The sequence below is a fragment of the Chaetura pelagica genome, unplaced genomic scaffold, assembly GCF_000747805.2.
Source record: "Chaetura pelagica isolate M959 unplaced genomic scaffold, ChaPel_1.0 scaffold135, whole genome shotgun sequence".
NCBI lineage: Eukaryota > Metazoa > Chordata > Aves > Apodiformes > Apodidae > Chaetura > Chaetura pelagica.
In genome coordinates this window covers 4,245,901-4,266,884 of record NW_009953649.1, presented here as the reverse complement: position 1 = coordinate 4,266,884, position 20,984 = coordinate 4,245,901, and the positions used below count along the sequence as shown (strand labels likewise).

General features: G+C 36.5%; 1 protein-coding gene across 1 annotated transcript in view; it reads left to right on the top strand.

The window, feature by feature from the left end:
• UTRN (utrophin) overlaps positions 1 to 20,984 on the top strand; it is a 346,073-nt gene that overhangs the window by 132,512 nt on the left and 192,577 nt on the right. Inside the window, exons 39-47 of the mRNA XM_010000014.1 lie at positions 2,023 to 2,160; positions 2,989 to 3,141; positions 9,423 to 9,614; positions 11,593 to 11,765; positions 14,175 to 14,325; positions 15,694 to 15,869; positions 16,874 to 17,009; positions 19,130 to 19,279; positions 20,461 to 20,545. Coding sequence (XP_009998316.1) covers positions 2,023 to 2,160; positions 2,989 to 3,141; positions 9,423 to 9,614; positions 11,593 to 11,765; positions 14,175 to 14,325; positions 15,694 to 15,869; positions 16,874 to 17,009; positions 19,130 to 19,279; positions 20,461 to 20,545 — 1,354 coding nt within the window. The remainder of the gene's footprint in view (positions 1 to 2,022; positions 2,161 to 2,988; positions 3,142 to 9,422; positions 9,615 to 11,592; positions 11,766 to 14,174; positions 14,326 to 15,693; positions 15,870 to 16,873; positions 17,010 to 19,129; positions 19,280 to 20,460; positions 20,546 to 20,984) is intronic.

Sequence of the window (20,984 nt, the reverse complement as noted above, 5' to 3'; positions counted from 1 at the left end):
GTCTCTCAGCACATCAAAAGTGCCAAGGTGAGAATGAGTGAGTCCCAAAACACACTCAGGGGAAGTCTGTGCCAAAGTGATGCAAATAGCTTTTGGGAATAGATCGTTATGTGTGAGAACAGCGCTGCTTTCGATTCTCTCCTTAAGTCTAGATACCTATATGGGAAAACTGGACAGACTGATTTTAGACCAGCTGCTTTTTTTACCTGAGTAGCAGGTGATGACTTGAGTTATAAGGGAAAATTTACAAATAACTGTGTTAGAAAAGTGTAAATATTTCACTACATATTTATATGAACTACAGAACACCATAAACAAAGGTGACTGTTTTTGGTTGGTTTTCTTTTTGTTTTTTTTTTTTTTGTTTGGTTTGAGACCAAAATGCTCAGATTGAAGTTTGAAGGTAGGAGCTTGGTCATACCTATCAACTTGTGTCCAAGCTAACTCTCAGTGTTACATCAAGCAACTCTTGCAATTTTTTTTTAATGCTGATATCTGATGTTCCTACAAACTAGTGTGCCTGTTTGTGGTAGACTTCTTCAACTGGATTAAACTCAGACTAAATTTTTAGCTTTAACAAAGTTCTATTTTGCTTCGCAGATGCTTGTTGGACAGGAACGACTTCCTGGCATGTCAGAGCCCCGTGAAGTCAGAGTAGCTTTTCCAGACCTGGAAAAATTTGAGGCTGACATACAGAATATGTTAAAAGTTGTGGAAAAACATCAGGAGTTGAGTGGGGAAGATGAAAAGGTTTGTGAGCAATGGATTTTCTATTTTGTCTATGTGTTACATTCCATCTGATTTTGAGGATAAATTCTTCTGAGCAAATCCTTTTAAGACAGGAATAGAAAATAAACAGAATCACTACACTGCTGGCAACACTGCACAAATTTCCCATACTTTTTCCATAGCTGCTGCCTCCTCACTGGTGCACTGAGAGTAGTCAGACACCAGTCTGTATTTTCATGTTTGTTTTTTTTTTAAATTAAGGTAGTGAACTTTAATTTTTACTTCTCTCTTCTACTCAAAGTAGTGGTATATAAGGAATCCTTCCTGGAAAAATAATAGGGTGCAAAACTATTTCCCCCTCCCACTTAATTTCTGTCTGCACTCTCATTGAAATGATCACCTAATGCAGCCTAGACTTGTACTATGTATTTGGCAGTTTTGAGCCTGTAATCTATTGCATTGAGTAGATACTTTTTTTTGCTTTTAAATTTAAACTGGTTTATAACATAATACAATAAAATACAATACAATAAAATATATAGTAAATCACAGTACATAGGTCAGGTCACTGGATGTTTGCAAGATGAGGTGCAAATAAGAGTGTTGTGATATGGCTCATAGCAAGTCCAAATAAGACCTAGGAACAAAATTTGTTTTTTTCTGGATTCTTTTGTATGCTCTACCATTCCTCCAGTATAAAACTGTCATATTATGTTTCCCTCTTATCCAGAGTAGCCTTGTTGGCTACAAAGCTAGGTAAAGTCCTGCCAGACCACCCTATCTACCTTTGTTTTAAGCACATGAAATATTATGAACTGAGCTGGAAAATTGGCTATAAGTCTAGGAAAAATGCCATGAATACGACAAAAAAACAATTTTTAAAGGCCTCTATAGAAGGACCTATTGTTATAGAACTTATACTTCCCTTTTTGTTGTTTTTATATATTTTATATTTTTGTGTTCTTGCAATTTTGCTCTCAGTTTACTTATTGTCAGAATAGAAATGAAGCTGAAGTCATAGCTCCATTGACTTCACAGCAAGACAATAACTCTTGCTGTGGCTGCCTACTGCTGCTTCATTGAATGGGCTTCCTGCAGGGCATCTCTTCATGAAGTTTTTGGAATGACCATGTTGGTAGTTGTTGAGGAGAATCTTTGCTTAATTTGTTTAGCTCATATTTAGATAATAAAACAATTTGGTACTGTTACTGTTAATACCTGAGGAGGTAAGAAATTAATTTTGGAAACAATAGCTGAGCTTTTTGTAGATAATACAGACTTGTGTAATTTTAGCTGGATCAAGAAAGAACTCAGATTGAAGAAGTTTTACAGAGAGGAGGGCAGTTGTTACAGCAGCCTATGGAGGACGATATGAGAGAGAAGATTCGCATACAGCTGTTGCTGCTGCAGAAAAAATACAACAGTGTGCAGGTATGATTAGGGTAGTTACTATAGTTAAAGCTCATTTAAGTAGTCTTCCCTTTGTTTATCCCATTTATAACCTGGTTATAACTTAGTGTAAAAGATTATTTGGGGGAGAGTTAAATGTGCACACACATGTACTCTGACTCTCTGAATATTTGCAATTCCAAAATACGAATTTTATCATTCCAAAGCTTTGAGTGGGTGCTTTTGATTCTAAGTTCTTTTCACAGCTTCACAAAGGGCCACTCTCTATGTCTTTACACTGATGGGTGCAGACAGTTGGGCATTTTCTTCACTCATCTCTGCTGGCCCACCACCAGAGGTTTGTCTCCACCACCAGACTGTGTGAAGAGTGACTACGTAGACACATGTACACAGACATACTTGTTGAGTTCTCAGATGAAGAGCTTTGTGTTAATGAGCCTACTCCTGAATTTCTCTTGCTTCCCACAAGGGGGTATTATTGGCAGTTTTGGACTCTGGTATGTTGTAGTGCTTTCATACACCTGCCATGTTAAAAATGGTTTTGTGTAGAACAAAGAGGATCCATATTCTTACAGTCCTTTTAGCTTGCCTGTTTGAATCATATTAGAGTTGGTAAAGTGAGTTGTAGCTCAAAGGCAGGGTAGGACCCTTGGGTTGGCTTTGATTGCATGTCTGTGCAGATAAATAGAGAATTTAGCTATTTAAAAACATAAATGGCTACTATTGCATATTTTGGAATTTGCTCTTCAAATGAATCCTTCAAATATTTTTATTTTTTCAACTAAATAAGACCTATCCTGTTCATTACTTACCTCTTGTATTGTATTTTCCTAATGCACTGGATATTAGGAGTGCAGGTCGTTTCAAAAGAGGCAGGTAGTGGAACTCTCGCCAGTGTTTTCCCAGTATAAGAAGGAACACAACAGCCTAATGAAGTGGCTGGATGAGGCTGAGCACCGTCTGTCAGGACTGCAAGGTGTGGAAGATGAACAAAAACTACAGGTAAATAAGACTTTTTATTCTTAGAACAGACAGAGTGAGTGCTATATATGAGCTTTAGAGATTCATACGTTATGGCTTTGTGGCTGTTTTCTTGAAACCTTCTTGGAAAAAAAGTGCTTTTAAAATGACAGCATTAATTTTTCATTAGGAAATTATCTGCATAGTCTAGTTTAAGATTTTTATATAATTTTCATAGATCCAAAATATACCAGCCATCAGGCTAAGTGTTAGAGCATGATCTGGGTGGTGGTGTTAAATCAGGACAGTTTCTCTTGCCATTCTTGCTTATGGGGATTATGCTTGGCTCTTTTTGATACCCTGGCTCAAATAGCCTCCTTCATTGTCTGATTGGTGTATGTATGATAAAAACCTAATTTGTGTCTTAAACTCAGTGCCTCCGCATCTTGTGACTGGGATACTTCAACTACTCTGGTATTCCCTTTCACTGCCTCAAGTCCTTAGGGAGTGATAACTACCTTCATATGATTGCTAGTGCTGTACACAATGAAGATTAATAAAAATGACAAAGGTGGAAGTATTTGTGATGAGAAGAGATCTGTATGATAATGTGTGTGCAAGTCTTGACAAACAATTTCACAACTGATTTAATAGGATGTCAGGGTCTGATAAAATTTACTGCCCAGAAAGCTGTATGTCTTAATTGTTGAGGGTACAGATATTTTCAGTGAGTTTTTTTCTTTTGTTGTGGTTTGGTGTGGGTTTTTTTTTTTTTGTTTGGTTGTTTTTTTTCTTCTTTAAATTATATTTCTCCTTTTCATTCTTCAAAATACTTTGGGCACATGGTAATTACATTAATATTTTGGGCAATGTCAGTGAGGAACCTTTTGAAACAGTAAGTAATTTCTTGAACAAGCTTGGGGGCTTGGCAGTCTGTCAAGTATTTCTCAGTTTCTGTGTATGAAACTTCATAATTAAAATAAATCAGTCTTTTTTGACTGCTCTGTAGCTTCTTAACCCAGCACCAATTAACTTGGAGACAGGGGTAAAATGCTCTGGTTACCTGTGAGAGCCACACCACAAAATAGTACTGTGGTGCTGCTTCATTCTCAGCTGCAGTGTTGTGTGGCTTCAGCTGCCTATGATAGCTGTAGACCTATGGCAGACAGTTGGCACTCCTTGGTCATGCAGGCTATTCAGTAGCAGCTATGAAAGTAAAACTTTGAAATCTGCTTCTCTTTAAAAAGTGTTTTCTAAATTATAAGCCTCACACAAAGCTGGGCAGCAAAGATGGCCCATGGTCTGTTTAATTGTGCAACATCTGACCACTTTATTGGGTTCCCAGTGGTCACATGAGCTTCTTGGGACCTCAGTGGTGCCAAGGAATTTGTTAGAAGGAAGTGGGGATCCATACACATTTAAAGTAAACCAACATGATTTGTTTTTTGTTTGGTCATCAGCTAATTTGAGTGATTTGATTACTGGATTGAAAAGGGAAAACTGTGCACCTTGATGGTTCTTCACTAATGGGAACAGTCCAGTCCTTGCACAGACCAGTCTTCCTTGTTACTGTTGGCTTTGCTGCAGTTTGACTGATCTTCTGTAATAAAGAACCTTTGCCTCCTATAAAGCCCTTTTCTTTAGCGTTATACTGCAGCTGATCCCTGGTATTGCTGGCTTCGTTCCTGGATCATGGTATCTGGGTGCTGAATGCAGAATATCATGTAAATATGGGTTACCGGAGCAATTACAATAGACTATTGATGCAGAAACTATCTTTGTTGATAGTTGTGTAAAAATATCCTTATACTTCCAGATATAGTTTTCAGTCTGGCTGAGTCAGCTAGGCTTTCAGAAAGGGACTGCAGAAGTTTTCATTATTGCCGTGGGGCTTGGAAACTGTTGCTTTTGTTTATGTGCCAGTGCCTCTAACTTTCTGGTATTTGAGTGGCAAGCCAGCCTGTGTCAGGTGACCATATTTTACTTTGATGGCTCGTTCTTTCACCTGATTTACTAATTGATATTAACCGCAAAAATTGGTATGGGATAGTAGCATTTCTGAAGGGAGAAACAGTGTCCCCCAAATAACATCGTTATTTTGGTTAAACACAGTTGCTCCAGAATTTTCTTCTAGCCACCAGACTTGAGTTACCCTCAGCACCAGGGGCAATCCTAATGCTAATAATTCTGCATCAGAAACTTCCTCTCCCTAATTCTTACCATCTGTTCTGTGCTTGAATATCCTCTCTCCCCCATTCTTAGTCAATAGGGTTCTCTGATGAAGATGAGGAAAGGGAAACCTGGATGTATCCATAGGGCCCCTCTGGCTAACAAATAGCAAATTGAAGTGGTTTTTGCTCGTCTCAGCTCAGAACTGAGAAGCACTAAATGAATTTTTGACCTGCTGGTGAGCCGCTGACTCAACCTCTCACCTTGACGTAAGAAGGTGCACTGGGCAGAGGAAGAGAAATAGTGTTTGAAACTAACAAATAGGGAGGGAAGGATAGACTTCAGCTGGCACACTGGGGAGTAGACTCCAGTTAGTGTTTTATGTAATATGTTACTTACATTTTGTAAATAAGTATGGAGGAGGGGACTTATTTATGATGCTTGAATGATTATATATATATTGATTTGCTGGAAGTAGCTGGGTCATAAATATTCCTCATCATGTATACTTCTAGGGATTATGGAGTTAACTGCTTCTGAAATATTGGTAATCCTGCATAGCAGGTACTTCTGAATAACCCTTGTTTTGCCACAAATCTGTTAGCTAGAAAAGCCTGCATTGGAAGTTTATATCTCCTTTACTTTCTCTTTTTCTAACCTTGCTTTAGTGTTTATTTAATTTGCTCTGTTCTGAGGGAAAGGAAAAATTATACCTTAAATTGCAGAGGTAATTAGTTGACTGAAGTTCTTGAGAGATTTTTACAGGTTTTAGGAAACCATTTTGAAGTGAAAATGATGATTTTGCAGATGGTGAGTAAATTTGCTGTTGCAGGCACAGTGCAATTTTTCCTGTAAAATCAAACATAGAACCATCTTGAAGACTCTTGAAGTATTATTCCTGTAATAAAGAAAACATGTTTGCCTATTGGGCTTTTTATAGGGAAGCTTCTGTGTTACTTAAATATGAACCATTAGCTATATTGCCCACAAATATATTCCTTACGAACTGCACTAATTAACCCAGAGAAACACATAAAATGGACGTATTTTGGCTTTGGAAAACCTTTTCCTAGAAAACTGGCGATGAAATATTTTGAGTGTGAGGCAGAAGGGACAAGGAATAGTTAAAAAGTGAGCATTTCTAATCAAAGGCCTATTTATTTGCAAAGACAGTAAGTAATGTGTGGTGATCTGAGATTAACCTGGGGAAATACTTTTGGTTAAAATGTTTATGTAGCTAAACGTGTAAAGCAAATTATTCCATTTAATGTCAATTTCTTGGACATTATTTTCCAAGATCCGCTTGGAAGCAAGTTGGAGTATCTCCTTGAGTTGAATCTTTGGTAGATTTTGTTTCAAAACATATTTAAGTGTAAAAGGGGAAGCAAATCTAAAACCAAATTCTGAATTGCAGGTTGAACGAGGAGGAAACAACTTTTGATTTGACTACCAAATTAATTATATTTTTAGCAATTTTCACTGAAAAGCCCTATTTATATAATGTACAATAGTAACTGAGTATCTCTCTTTTTCCTCACTGCTGAAATGAAAAGAGAAAAGTGTAATCCAGCCAGATCTCCTCCTAAATAATCTTTGATCAACTTCTTTTTGTGGGTGCTTAAGGAAAGAGTTTGCCTGCTGGCTTTTTAATTTATTTTTTAATTTAAATAAAAAATTAAAATACCTAAAAAAGAGTTTCTGAGACACTTAAGTGTTTGATTTGCATAGGATAGTTTTGTCAAATGTCTGCTCTTCTGTCTTTTAGTACTTTATACTGTATTTTTGAAGCTGTCAGTCTGCATTGCAAGGTAGAGAACAACTGAACAATTAAAACTCAGCTGTATGAAAGCACTAATGTATTTATAGCACATTTACCTTTAAGAAGGAGAAAGGTTGTGGAAGGAGAAAACACTGTATCAGTGATGGGAGGCAGCTGGAGGAGATAGTAATGAGGTGTGCTCTGCAGGAATAACACCAAGAGGAGTTTACTGCAATACAGAAGATGAACAACTTGGCCCAGGCTGGTGCTACGGGGAAGCAGAAAGTTTCAGTATATGTCAGTATCGGCAACAAGTGGACAACAAATTTCCTGCATGCCAACAGATGCTTTTTTAAAATCTTGTGCAAGTTTCTTTTTAATGGGGGATAAAGCAAAGTGTGCAAAGTAGAAAGATAGTAAAGTCCAGTCACCTGTTCAATTGGGTTACATCCATATTCTGATCTATTGCCTTTGTGAGAATAGGACTTCTGGTATGATGGAGATTTAGAGAAAACCACCTTGTGAAGGTGTTACAGGCAACTGTGGTGCAACAGGCATCCTGATGTTTGTTCAAATCCAGACTTATAACTCATGAATGGGGAAAAGATACTTTAAATTGCACAAGCTTTGTCTGTTTTGTTTAGAGCTGGGGCCCCACCTGCCACAAGAAATCATACCATTGTCTAAGCCTTGGCCTTTTACTCCGAATTTCAGTAGTGGAAACGGACAAAATATACACAGCACATCAAGAAAATGTGTTTGTGTCCAAGACCAAGATGCTGGATTTGTAACTAAAGCATATGGAGTAGTCACAGTTTTTACTGTGGTGCTTGCTTGCTGTGCTGTTATTGAATCGGAAGCAATGCTGAGTATTTTATGATGATTGTCTCTAATGCCTCTTTTCAGTAGACTGAATTTCTGCTTATATGCCTTCATCTCTTATTTCTTTGGTGTGCAATAAGTGACTGAAGGCATGCCATTTTGGTGGTAAAAGTCTTGTGGAAATACGACTCTGTCCCCAGTTTCAATACAGGGATGATTCTAAGGAAACAAAACAAGAAAAACCAAAACAATACAAAGCTAACAAAATCTTTAGGAGCATTTGATGAAAGAGAAGAAATCTTTAATAGTGAATACATGAACCTTTTCTATGGCAGTCCTTTATCTCCTTTGAACTACACATGCTGCATATGTTTGATTCCAGTTAATTTGAGTGACGTATTTGAAATGCTCTGAAGCATGTAGAGGAGGAAGATACATACAGGTGTTTGCAAACAACTTTTTTAGTGGGGCTTAATATTTTACTGGTTCTCATCTGTGCTAGTGATTTTTGTGTCTACATCCAGCCCAGACTAACTGCAAAATAAAATTCACTATTTAAATGCTGTGAATGTACATTTTTTCTTCACACTCTTAAGTGTATTCTCAGCTGTTAGTAAATCATACAGTCAGGTGCCTCTGTCTCTCTCTTGCTTTACTAAAATTCACTGAGTACAGGATGTCTTAGGAATCGCTTGAATTCTTTGCTGTTTAGAGGTGAATTTACTTTTTAATTGTTGATTTTAAAGAACTAGTCTGTTTTCAGATATGGTAACAGAATCCTGTTGATCAAGAAACCTTTTCAGCAAAAAAACCTGCTTTCAGTCTTAAGGCTATTTGTTTCACCTGCCTCAGCTACCTTTCCCTGGCATGGCAGAATATAGGTTTTTGGAGCTGACTTCCTAATGCTTCAGGTCCAGGCTTTATGATCCAAGAAAAAGCTACATTAAATTTCTCTTCTTGCTTTCTTATTTGCTAACATGGTACTTGGCTTGATAGCCTGGTCTTGCAACCAGAGCAGATAACAATTGCCAAGCTCTTGAGGAGTTAGTGTCTCTTACTGCTGCAAAAAGCAAATTGTAGTACTGCTTTAGCACTAATTGATTTAAAAAATGTTTGGGAAGTCTGTGTGGGGATGCTCATTGAGAAGAATGTGGAGAGGAAAAACAAATACACTTCAGTAATTTGGTAACTTCTGGGAGTCCTTGATGATGGTGAAGGAAGCAGACAGTGGGTTGTAATCACAACTAGATACATGCTCTGTCAAGGAGCATAATTACTGGAAATGGTAAGGATCAAAGTGAGAGAAACAGCAGTGTCCTTCCTGCTCCCCAGAGTTTTAATAAAACATAATGTGAAGCATGATACCTGCTCTTTATTAACTTTTAAAAAATAAATATAGAAAAGGTTCTCAGCAGGACTTGCAGCTTTCTGAAATTGCAATGTTGCTAGAAAGGCCTTTGTTTCATCTTCTAAGTATAGAAAAGTAGTGATTCTGAATATAGTCTACTGATTTGGGATTTTTTAATAAAGTTGCTTGTTCTTTGAAATACAAAATGAACCTTCATGTTTTTAGGCAATCCCTGTCCAGCAGAGGTTAAAAGGCCACTTTGCCGCAGGGGTTAGGACCTTGCCTTTTGCGACTGAATACTTGGTTGAAATCAACAAAGTCTTGCTGGCCATGACTGATGTTGAACTGCTGCTGAATACACCGGAGCTGAACACTGGCATCTATGAGGATTTTTCAACTCAGGAAGATGCACTGAAGGTACTGCATGCCTAAGCATTACATTCAGAGGGAAGAATGGGAGAAAGGAATGGCAGCAGAAAAAAAGAGCACCTTAGTGACCGTAGAGGTCCATTTGTTTTTTTGTTCAGTATATTCTGATCAATATGCACTGAAAGTTAAACAATGAGACAACTTTGTGACTAATTTTTCTTTTATGCAGAATCTGGATATGAAGTGCAGCAGAGTGGAATCTGGGTGGGAGGTTGGGAGAGAAGGGTTTGACTTTTTTTTTTTGAGATACTGTTGTGCTTTCGTCACCTACTCTGTATAATACACAGAGAAATGCTCAAGCCAATCTCCTTACGTTCCTGCTTATTCTTAATACAGCTGCTGTTCTCTGAATCATGTGTAAACAATTGGTTACGTGGAAAGAGGGAGAAAGGGAGATTCTTGACTTTTATATGAAGCTATACATGAGGCCACAAGACAGCAGTACCTGTTCTGATATAGCAAAGCATGCATATATGGTCAGTTTTAAGCTCCCACTCCTCATTGCCAGCCAGTGGATTTACCCATGGGATTAATGATGAGGAAGTAGTTAAAGACTTGCCCTTCTTCAAAAAGGGATGAAAAAAGTATGTTTGAAAATATTGAATCCTGCTGTCAAATGTGAGTTAAGTATGTAGAAGTCTGAATCCTCGTTAATTTTGAGTATGCAAAGGAGCATGATATGGAGAATCCCAGAGAAAACATCTATTGGAGCTGGGAATTGTACATGATGTGGTGCAGTGTAGATAGGCAGCATAATGTGGAGTCCATGTGTCCTTATATTTGAGCTGGTTAGGCTTTGCCTCTTACCTAGAGGTAGATCAGCTGTTTCGGCAGCTGATATAGAGGTCCTTTAAAAGCTTTTAAAAATTTCAGTCCACTTTTCAACCTGCTTTTTTTTTTTTTTTTTTTTTTGCTATGAACATGCTTTCATTTTTCAAATATGTTTGGCATAGTTTTCAAAAGTAAAGAGGGGAATGATGCTGATCTTTGACAATGTGGCTGACACTTCTGTTTTGCTGATGAGAATCTCTTGTCCCTGTTTACTCTGCTACCGTTCTCCCTTAAGTACAATTAGGAGTGTTTATGTTAAAAAGGGTTTAAAATACTTCTTTTTGGTTCAGGTCTCTCATCTGATTTTGAAATTTAGTCCTATTATAAGGCTGTTTTCAGAAGAAGCAAATAGAAGAGCATAGCATTTTTAGAAATATTACTGTTTTAAATTCAAATAGATAAGTAAATGCCACAGTTTGCATGGAGTGTTTGTTTTCTGAATACCAAGGCAGTATTACAGCAGCATCTGGCTTAAAGGTATTTTCACATCATAGTTCAATGATATTTGAGATAGATTGCTTTAACTTCGTCATTTAAATCTAAAACTTCTATGTAACTTAGGCTTTTGCAGTTCTGTGCATATGGGAGGTTATGCGAAGCATAATGAAGTCACACCCAGTACCTGAATGGGGTCTGCAGGGAAGTTGGGGAGGGGCTTTTCACGAGAGACGATAGTGACAGGGCAAGGGATAATGCTTTTAAACTGTAATAGGGTAGATTCAGGTTAGACATCAGGAGGAGACTCTTCACCATGAGGGTAGTAAGGTGCTGGAATGGGTTGCCCAGGGAGGTGTAGAAGCCCCCTTCCTGGAGGTGCTCAAGGCCAGGTTGGATGCGGCTTTGTGCAAAGTGTCCCTGCTCATAGCAGGGAGGTTGGAACCTGATGATCTTTAAGGTCCCTTCCAACCTTAATTGTCCTATGATTCTATGAATATGTAGAGTTTCTTCATCACACTGGGCAGATTTGTTTAAAAATAAATATACTGCTGATTTTTGGAAAAGTATTTTGAAGAGATCACTTCTTCTTTTGTGGTGGTTTTTATTTTTTTTATTTTTTTTTTTTGTTTTTTTAAAATTAATTATTTCCTGGTAATGTTGACTTTACTAATGACTTCTGTCGTTACTGTGCTTGCAGAACATAAAAGATGTTTTGGATAAACTTGGAGATCAAATTGCTGTCATTCATGAGAAGCAGCCTGATGTTATATTAGAAGCATCTGGACCTGAGGCGTTACAAATAGGAGATGCACTAACCCAGTTGAATGCGGAATGGGATAGAATTAATAGAATGTACAATGATCGGAAGTGGTAAGTGAAGGATGTTTGGTTCCTGTGACCACGTGGTAAATATTTTATGTACTTGAATATAAGCAATTTACACATGTGACCTAATGGTAAGGGTGAAGAATTTGGGAGCAACCACCCTTAATATATTAGTATTACACAATAATTGCCATAATTATTGAATTTTAAAACACTTGACATGCAAATTGTAGCCTGGATTTTTATGAAGCTGATTTTGTTTATAAAACAAAATTTTAGTTTTGTAAAGTTACCACAAAGCAAAGCTATTGAAGAAAATGTTAGGCAGGACATCTAACAATTCAAGTCTGCTTTTGAAGGAGGGAAGGAGATTGAAAGAGATTGAAAGGGTCTTTAAAATACAGCATGTATGATAGTTACCAGTAGTATCTTTTGTAAATAATTGAAGATGAGAGATGACCATATTAGAAAATTTTGTGGTTGAGAGAACAAGAGAATATTGAAATCAATGATTAAGAAAAATGTATTTTCTATTTCCTTTCCATAAAGATCAAATAGCTGTAATTTCACTTATATAAATTCACTTATGTTCTGCAGAGCATAAAATGATGTCTTGGCCATGTTCACTTGCTTTGTAGCACAGAAATCTGATATGAAACACATTTGGTAGTGTATTTTGAAGAGGTACTTCAGGGAAGTATGTACTACTTAAGCTTATGTTTTCAACTTTTAGGGCACTGGTGTATGTGTGGGAATATAAAATTTGGTTGATGGTATTGTCTAAGCAGAGACTTCCAGAAATTCTGGCTACTGGATCAGTGAAACATCAGGATTTCTAATAACTTAGCAGGCACTGTTGGCTGTTTTTTGTATCTCAAAGCATTGTCCTCTAAAGTTCTAAAATTCTGGATTCTGAAAATGTCACATGTTCAAAACTTTCCCAGAAACTTTCATTTTGAAGCTAGCCAATAAAATAGTCTTTTAAACTATTTTAAGTGCTTAGAATATCTCTTCTCATTAAATGTGGAATGAGATCATGAGACAATATGTTCAGTTAGACTAAAATGTACTTGAGAAATAAAAGGAGAATGATGTGTGGGGTCAGTCTACAGGTTGGTGTAGTGTAGTGAAATGAGATGCATGCAGGAAACTGAAACAGTAGAACGAAAGGGAGGGTCTGAACAAATTAAGTAGAGATTTAAAAAGCTTTCTTCTTTATTAGAATTGGCTCACATGAGTAATAATAACAAAGAAGCCCTGCATGGACCAAGAGAATAATGACAATCATGATAATGATGAGATATAATTTTCATGAAAATCTCAATAGGAACTTGGATCGTTGAAATTAATTAGTGAAGGAAATAGATTAAATGGCTTTTTAAATTTTGGTTTTGGATATCTTTGATGTTATGCTGCTATTTTCAGATTGCATCTGTATAAAGCAGTAACCTTGGAGTCTTTTTCTGTTTAAATTGTTTAAGACAAAAATAATGGGAAAGATGAGATCTTTCTTATGTTACGTTAGAGAGTCCTCTGATGAACAGGAGATCTGGCTTCCTAAAGAAGACTAATTTTTTTTTTTTTTTAAGTTTGGAATGGGATATTATCCAGTCTATTTGCATTGATGTAGATTTCATGTTGTTTATCTCAAGCCCTGTGTCCTTTGAGGCACCTGTCCTGTTTGCTTTATAATGCTAACATAAAGTTAGCAATGAACAAGTAAAAAGCAAGACACACTCTCTAAGCCTTTCTGACACAGTTTTCTTAGTTAGTATCCCTGGGCTGTTTTTATTAGTTTGTAAACCTAGTAGAACTCTCATTTTAGTTAAAAATAACCTTCTAACTGTGATAATTCAGACTGTTCCATGCTAGAAAATGTTGCTCTCGACGTTAAGTGACATATTAATTTGAGGCTGCAAAGATAGTAATAAGAATGAAATGCTTGATAAGTTATTGTGTGATTAATTTGTATAAGACCAACTTATGTGGACCCACTGGTAATACAGTTCTATATAATCATAATTACCTTCACTTATTAAATTCCATGCACCAGCACCCCATGGTTTATGAATAAAAAAATAAATAAATATGAGAGCAATTAATCATATTTCATGTTCCATACTGTCTGATATCTGAACCATTTTATAATGAAGAAAAAAAGGGTTCTGCAGCCTAATTTGAGGCAGCTAATCAATCTTTATTTTTTTAGTGATAGAAACAAAAGTTTGCTTAGAACTGGCCTTTTTTCCTTCAGCTGGAAGTCAATGACAGTCTGTGCTGTTTGTTTGTACCAGCTGCTACTATGTCAGGAAGCCTTCAGTACTGGACCTTGTTAACCAGGCTGTACTCAAGCCTTTCTGTTTCACAAGGAAAGTTTCTACTCACTGGAATAGAAATCATAGCCTTTTTCCTGAAACATTTTGGATAATTTTTCAATGCTTTGTTTTCAAACAGTTGCTTTGATAGAGCAATAGAGGCGTGGAGGCAGTTCCACTGTGATCTCAATGACCTCTCCCACTGGATAACGGAAGCTGAAGTGTTATTAGCTGATGCCCAGGGTCCAGATGGCAGCCTGGAGCTACAGACAGCTGGCCTGCATCAGCAGGTATGTATGATTTGTGCAGAAAAATAAGCAAGCTGGAAAATGTGTAATTTTTGTCTAAAATTCTAGTTTTCTATATAGACATACAGATTTGAAATGAGGCTGTGCAATTACACTTTAAAAAGTGATGACTCTTAAAATTTCTTTTTCAGTTGCAGTTTAAAATTATTCTCAGGAAAGGTTTCAACTCTTGCTTATAGTAGGGGATTTTTCTGATGGCTTTTAGTATACATGGGTTTGAGATAATGTGATAATTCAAATGTTGGCATAATTTTTGTTGTTTTATAAGTTTCATTACAGCTTTGAAAAGAAAGAAATCCAGTGTATTATTTCACTTGTTTTCTACTTGTAATTTAAAAAAAGGACCCTGACAGTAGTCAGTTATAACTTAGTAAATTATTTTTCCTAACTAATGACTTTGCAAGAACCTGCCTTGTTTAAGCAATCTAGAAAAAGAGAAGATTCCAGTCACAGATGACTTCGGTTTGAGTGTTTCAGACTTCAGTTCTGGAATTTAATTCCCTTGTGTTTTTCTAGTTCATAATTATGGAAGAGAAATATTTTCTGTTTAGCCAAATTACTTCAGTTCCTTTTAAGGAGAAGAAAACATAATTTTAAGGATCAGATTTTTTTTTTTTCCTTTCTGTTGGGAAGAATGGTTATCCAAGAGTTAGGTATGGGTTGCTCAAGAAATGTATGTTCTGCCTAACATGCAGTTTGTATTTTATCCCTGTTGCTGCTTGAGTTTTCTAGGGCATTCCCCTTCTCTTTCTTGAAACATCTCATTCCTGATGCAGTTGCAATGAAATTTTAACAAACAATGTAAGATTTTTTATTTTTTTTTTGTGTGTGGCTGTTAGGTATATATCAAGGTTTGATTCTGATATCTTCTGAATTCCTGTGTTTTCATAGATTTTCTCTAATCTCTGGGGACCGTGACAGCACAGCCATCCTAGCTAAAATGCTGTTAAGTTACAGATGTAGTCAGGGACATAGTTTATGAAAAGAACTAGTTAAAATAAATTCATACCATCTGGTAACACTAATAGGAAGTGCTGTACATTAAGAGGGAAGGAACAAAATGTGAGTGTGGATTCTAGCACTAACGGTTTAAATGATTTCTTATGGTCCTAAGTAGTATTCAGCAGGCTATTCTGTCAATATGTTTTTGTGACTCTCAGTAAGAAGCTGAACTACATTCAACAACAGACTCGTAATAACTTAAATCAACAGCATCCAATTTTAAGTAAGGTGGTTTTGAGTACCTGTTTTAGTAAAATGATGTTGCTTCATCCTGCATATTATAAGCCACAGATCAAAGTCACTTTAGGTCGGTAATAAAATTCTGTGTGGCTTGTATGTTTCTGACAGGAACTTGAAGAAGGAGTCAGCAGCCATCAGGCCAGCATTTCAGCATTGAACAGAACTGGGGAAGGAATCATACAGAAACTGTCTGCTACAGATGGGAGCTTCCTGCAGGAGAAGCTGGCGGGATTGAATAGACGCTGGAAAGCAATCACCACAGAGGTCATGGATAGACAACAAAGGTAATAAGTTAATCTGAAATTTGGATGTCTGACCAGATACTATGAGAAGAATCTCATTTAGAAGACTCTTGAGAGAGATAGTACATTCTATTGCATTGCAAGATCTCTGTCTTTTGAACTGTCTCCTAGAATCAATTTATTATAAATGCACCTGCAACTGACTGCTTAGTGAGTCTGTGCTTAACACAGCACAACAAATGACAACCACAAAACTACTTCTGCTACAATTTTCCTTTGTTTATAAAATAATGTTATTATTAAGCCAGACTTTTTAAAGAAGGAATACTCAGCTGCTTTCTCTGGCTGAAGCTCAGCTGTGAGTACTTTACCTAGATTTCTATTTTTACATTGTCAAAGATACACTAATTGAAACGCTTTGATTGTTCTTAAGGCTTCCACAATGCTGTAAGAAAAGATCTTTAGCTCTGTGTTTGCAATTTTCTAAACAAAATGAAAATCCATTTGGAAGTATCACAGAATCACACAGAATCACGGAGTGTTAGGGGCTGGAAATGATGTCGAAAGATTATGTACTACAACCCCCCTGCCAGTGCAGGATGCCCTAGAATAGGTTACACAGGAATGTGTCCAGGTGGGTTTTGAGTGTCTCCAGAGAAAGAAACTTGTCTGAGATAAAGACACAAATTTTCAGTGTATCTGTGAATATAAGGTCCCATCTCTGTTCTTACTGCTAAAAAATTGTGTAAAGATAAATCCCTGGAATACCTAATTTTTGAGGCTATTTATATAATTTTACATTTTTAACATCTCCTGATACATTTAGAAATGTAATAAGATTTCTCTTAATTATTTAGTTCCACCAAAGCTTTGTGTGATTGAGCTTATTTTTTTTAGGGACATTTCTAATACTTTCACTGACAGTGACCTTGTAGTCACTTACAATAACTAGGCCCAAAGGTTGCATCAGAAGTGATGTAGGACTGACATGCTGTGTTTATTGCAGAAATGCATGTGATTTTTTTGGTTTTTTTCTCCTTTTTAAGGCTAAAAGGAGACAATCAGCAGCTGATAGAGTACAGAAAGAAGCTTGATGAGCTGCGTTGCTGGTTGGAAAATGTAGAAAATGCTCTGGACACAAGATTTACATTCAACCATGAAGAAAACTTGAGGGAATTACAGGCAAGATCAATTAGTGTGTCTGTGTGTATGCACATGTACAAAGTATCAGAACATGCCTTTTGGAGAGGGGAATTTTCACATTGTAAATAACAAAAGAAACATTCTGGTTGTATGAGGCAGTTAAGTGAGATTACTTACACAGGCAAGATGCGTCTTGTGATGAAGTTGGGTTTAGAAGACAGCTGTGTTATCTAACCAGAAAATGGTGGCTATGTATCAGAAAGTGAAAAATATACATACTACTGATAAAATTTAGGAAGTGGAATTTCACTGGAGATGTTGTCCCCAGGTCAACTTCATAATTGTCAAAATTGACAAAAAAGTCAGTAAGCTTAAAATGTAAGTAAGCATAATTTTTCCATTTAATGGGCAGCTTTAATATTTCGTTACATGTGTAATAGTTTGTTTAACCTGCTTTTTAAACTCTAAGTGTTTTGGTAATTTCAAGTGATGAAGTCAACAACTTGGGTGGATATTTATTTATGTATTTTTCCTGTTTATTTTGTGTCTGGCTTTGACAACAGGATTTGGTTTGTAGGATGTGTGAAGGAGTATGTTTCTGGAATCCTAAAAGAATGGAAGGAGTAGTTAATCCAACAAGTGTGCTTGCTCACCTTTTAGAAATTAGTAATTTAAAAACAACCTCTGTTAGACTAAATCAGACAGAAAGGATTGAAATTTCTACAGAAGTGTGTAAATGATATGAAGTAGTTGTAGCTGTTTTTGCCTAAAACAATTTATCTCATGTCAGTTGAGTATTGACTATCTGACTATCATGAAAGTATAATGTTTCTTGTCATTTACCTGAATATAGATGCCTGAAGTGAAAGGTAGAATTGGAAAAATGGGGGAAAGAGCAGAATTTACTAGAGAAGCACTGGTAGGGAATTATTAAGTACCAGCTTCCTCCCCTGGAAGCAGAAATGTGTTGATAGTTTTGGTTATGTATATTAAGAAAAGGTGAGTTTGCAATAGAACGTGTACTGAGTGCTGGGCTTTTCAGAAGGGTGAAGAACTCCTCATCTGCACAGGGTCTTGGAGCTTGCCTTGCTTTGTCTAGTTAAATAACGAACAGTGAGAAGGGCTGTGATGATAAGAAAGTCTGGGGAAGTTGAGCTGTATTTAAAGGCTGGTGTAGGATAGTGGGGATAACAGGTGTTAACAGGTCAGTGAGGAATAAATGCAGTCTGGGAATGAGAATGAGATCTCTAAATAGAGTTTCTGGAGCAGTCTCTGATTTAAAAGGATCTAACATGTTGGAAAAAAAAATCTTTTAAGGTAGACCCATGAAAATTTAGGAAAGGACTATTTGGTATAGTGCTTACTGTAGAAGGGTACTCTGTTCAGTGGTCTGCCTTCCATCCCTGTGTTCCTGTCAGTTTTTCCCATTCACCTCCATGATACGTATCACATGTTATTTTGTTATTCTAGTGCTTTAAAGGCAAATTTTGTGATTCCTACTTCACAGTGCTTGTGGTCTTATGCACAAAAGACAGCTCAATTAATTTAAAGCCACTGGGAATCCAAGCTTCTTTTTTTTTTTTCAGAATCTTACCTGCACTTCCATGTTTAAAGAGAAAGGTGGCTATGGAAGGCTGATTAAAATGAGATTATAAGGTTATATTTAGTTTTAGAGCACTTTTAGAGAACATTTCCTTAAGAGTAATGTGCCTTGTAGTGATCTACCATGTACTTGTGTAACGCATGTCAGGAGTGGGCCTTTGGTTTTACTATTTTAATTTATTTTATTTTTTTAATGAATGTAGCCAACAATTTTGATAGACAATGTGTTGCCTTTTGAGTGCACATAGTGTAACCAGAGGTGATCAACAGAACCATCTTTGTGATATGAGAATCCGTGTGCATGGTGTGAAGCTGTATGGGTACCTTGGCTATTGGCAGTTTTGGAGTTTTTTTCCCAAGTAGCAATATATGTTGATATTTAAATAAATAATTTAGTAATTTCTAGACAGAGGATAGAAATAAAAATAGAAGCCTTTCTGTTATATATTTCAAGGGAAATTTCTAATATTGGAATTAAAGGAAAGCTTCCCTCCCCTCAAGTTTACTTAAGCATGTATGCATTTAACTTCAGTCCAAAACTCTACTTTCTCTTTTAGATCTTAAATATGGAGATGGAAGTACAGGGAGACAATCTGCAGTGGCTGAACAGAACTGAACCAGAAGTGCTTTTGGATAAAAATGTTGATCTTCAGGAAAAAGAGAAATTTTCTGATTGCCTGCAGTCCCTCAACGTGAGGTGGAATAAGGTGTGGATTTCTTCAGCATTCTGTACCTGAAGTTGCAAATATAGTGTTATACTCAGAATGGTTGCTTTCTTTGCTATATATTTCTGACGTGTACATAAAATATCTTTTAAGTCATGTTCAGGACGTAAGCCCCAATCCATGTCTATGTGAAAACACTGGTGGGCATTTTTCCCTCAGAATTAATTAGTCTTATTAGCTTAGGTTTTTTGTTGAATTTGTATTGGCTTTCTTTTAAACAACTGGATCAAAAATATTTCACTTATTTGAGAAAAACAGTAATGTATTCATTTCAAATTGAGAGAGTAACAATAAGCCTTTGGTGTGTAGGAAAGTTGGATGTTTGCAGCAGTGAAAAGGAAAACAAACAAAGCTGTGGTAAAGCTTAGTGAGAAAATCTTATCAAGTGTGTCTGGGATTCTTCTGGAGCATAACTGCTGTAAATTAGAAACTCTAGTGTTCAATCTCATTGGCAAGTGTATGAGAAGAAAACAAGTCACTGGTTGGAGTAAAACCAGATTTTTTTCAAGCAGAGACTGGAGAACTAGGTAAAAAAGGAATAGAATTATCTATGATCATATTATGGGTTAAGGAAGTAGAAATTTATTGGGGAAATAGACTTTTGATATTTCAGGGTAAGAATAAATTACCTCTTTTAATCTGCTTAGCCATAAAAATGCGGACTTCCACCCCCCCACCCGCTTTGTATATTGCATTTCTATAATTTTAAAAGCAAAATAGAAAAATTTGTATGCACTACAACAGAGTTTAGTGGTAGCATTTTTTTTCTTTAAATTAATTATCTGTTTCTCTACTTTCCTGTCACTGATGGCCACAAATCACGTTTTGTGTTGTCTTTCCTTCAAAGTGTGCTCAAATGATGACTCATAGCTTTGATACTTAGGCAGTAAAAAACATGTAAACAACCTGTCCACAATAGTTCATTTTTTTTTCTCTCCAAGATATAGGTAAGACACTGGAATATATTGAAATAACACACTGAGTACCACTTTGCATTTTTATTGTTTTTAAATGATGTATTGAAAAAAATTCATTGAAATATACCTGAGATGTGCCATTGTAGCAAGTATGGTGTAGAATATTTTGTCTTCTAATAACTGACTATTTTTTTGCTGTTAGGCTAGGTTGTCTTACTTTTTTTATTCCTTTCTCCCGGGCTGTAGGTGTTCAGAGAGGTGCCTGACAGAGTGAGAGAATTGGAGGCATTTGTTGGGCAGTCTCATCTTGTTACACAGACAAAGCCTTCTGGTAAGTGAGCAGTCATTTGTGCTTAATTGTTTAATCTTCTCTGTGGTCAAAAACAATCCGAAAGGAAAAAAGGAAAACCTTATCTATGCACTTAAACAAGTGGAAGTAGGAAGTATTTTCCATAGCTGTACTTTGGGCTCCATTCATGTCAGTATGAGAGAGAGAAGGGAATAGTTAGTTAAAGAAAAAGTCATTCTGCCATTCAGTATTGGGCGAGTCATTTGGGATTCCCTTAAGAGTTTTGTAGTGGAGGAATGTTTTAGTAAAGCTTAGGCCTCCCCATCAGGAGTCAGTGTACTAGGTACAGAATAAAGACCAAAATAGTTATGTTTATGACAGCTTGGTTTCCTGTGGTTTTGTGCTTTGTGGTCATGCCTTTAAGTAATGAAGATCCCCTAGAAGCTTTCCCTATGGCTAATTATTTGTAAAGTATCACCTG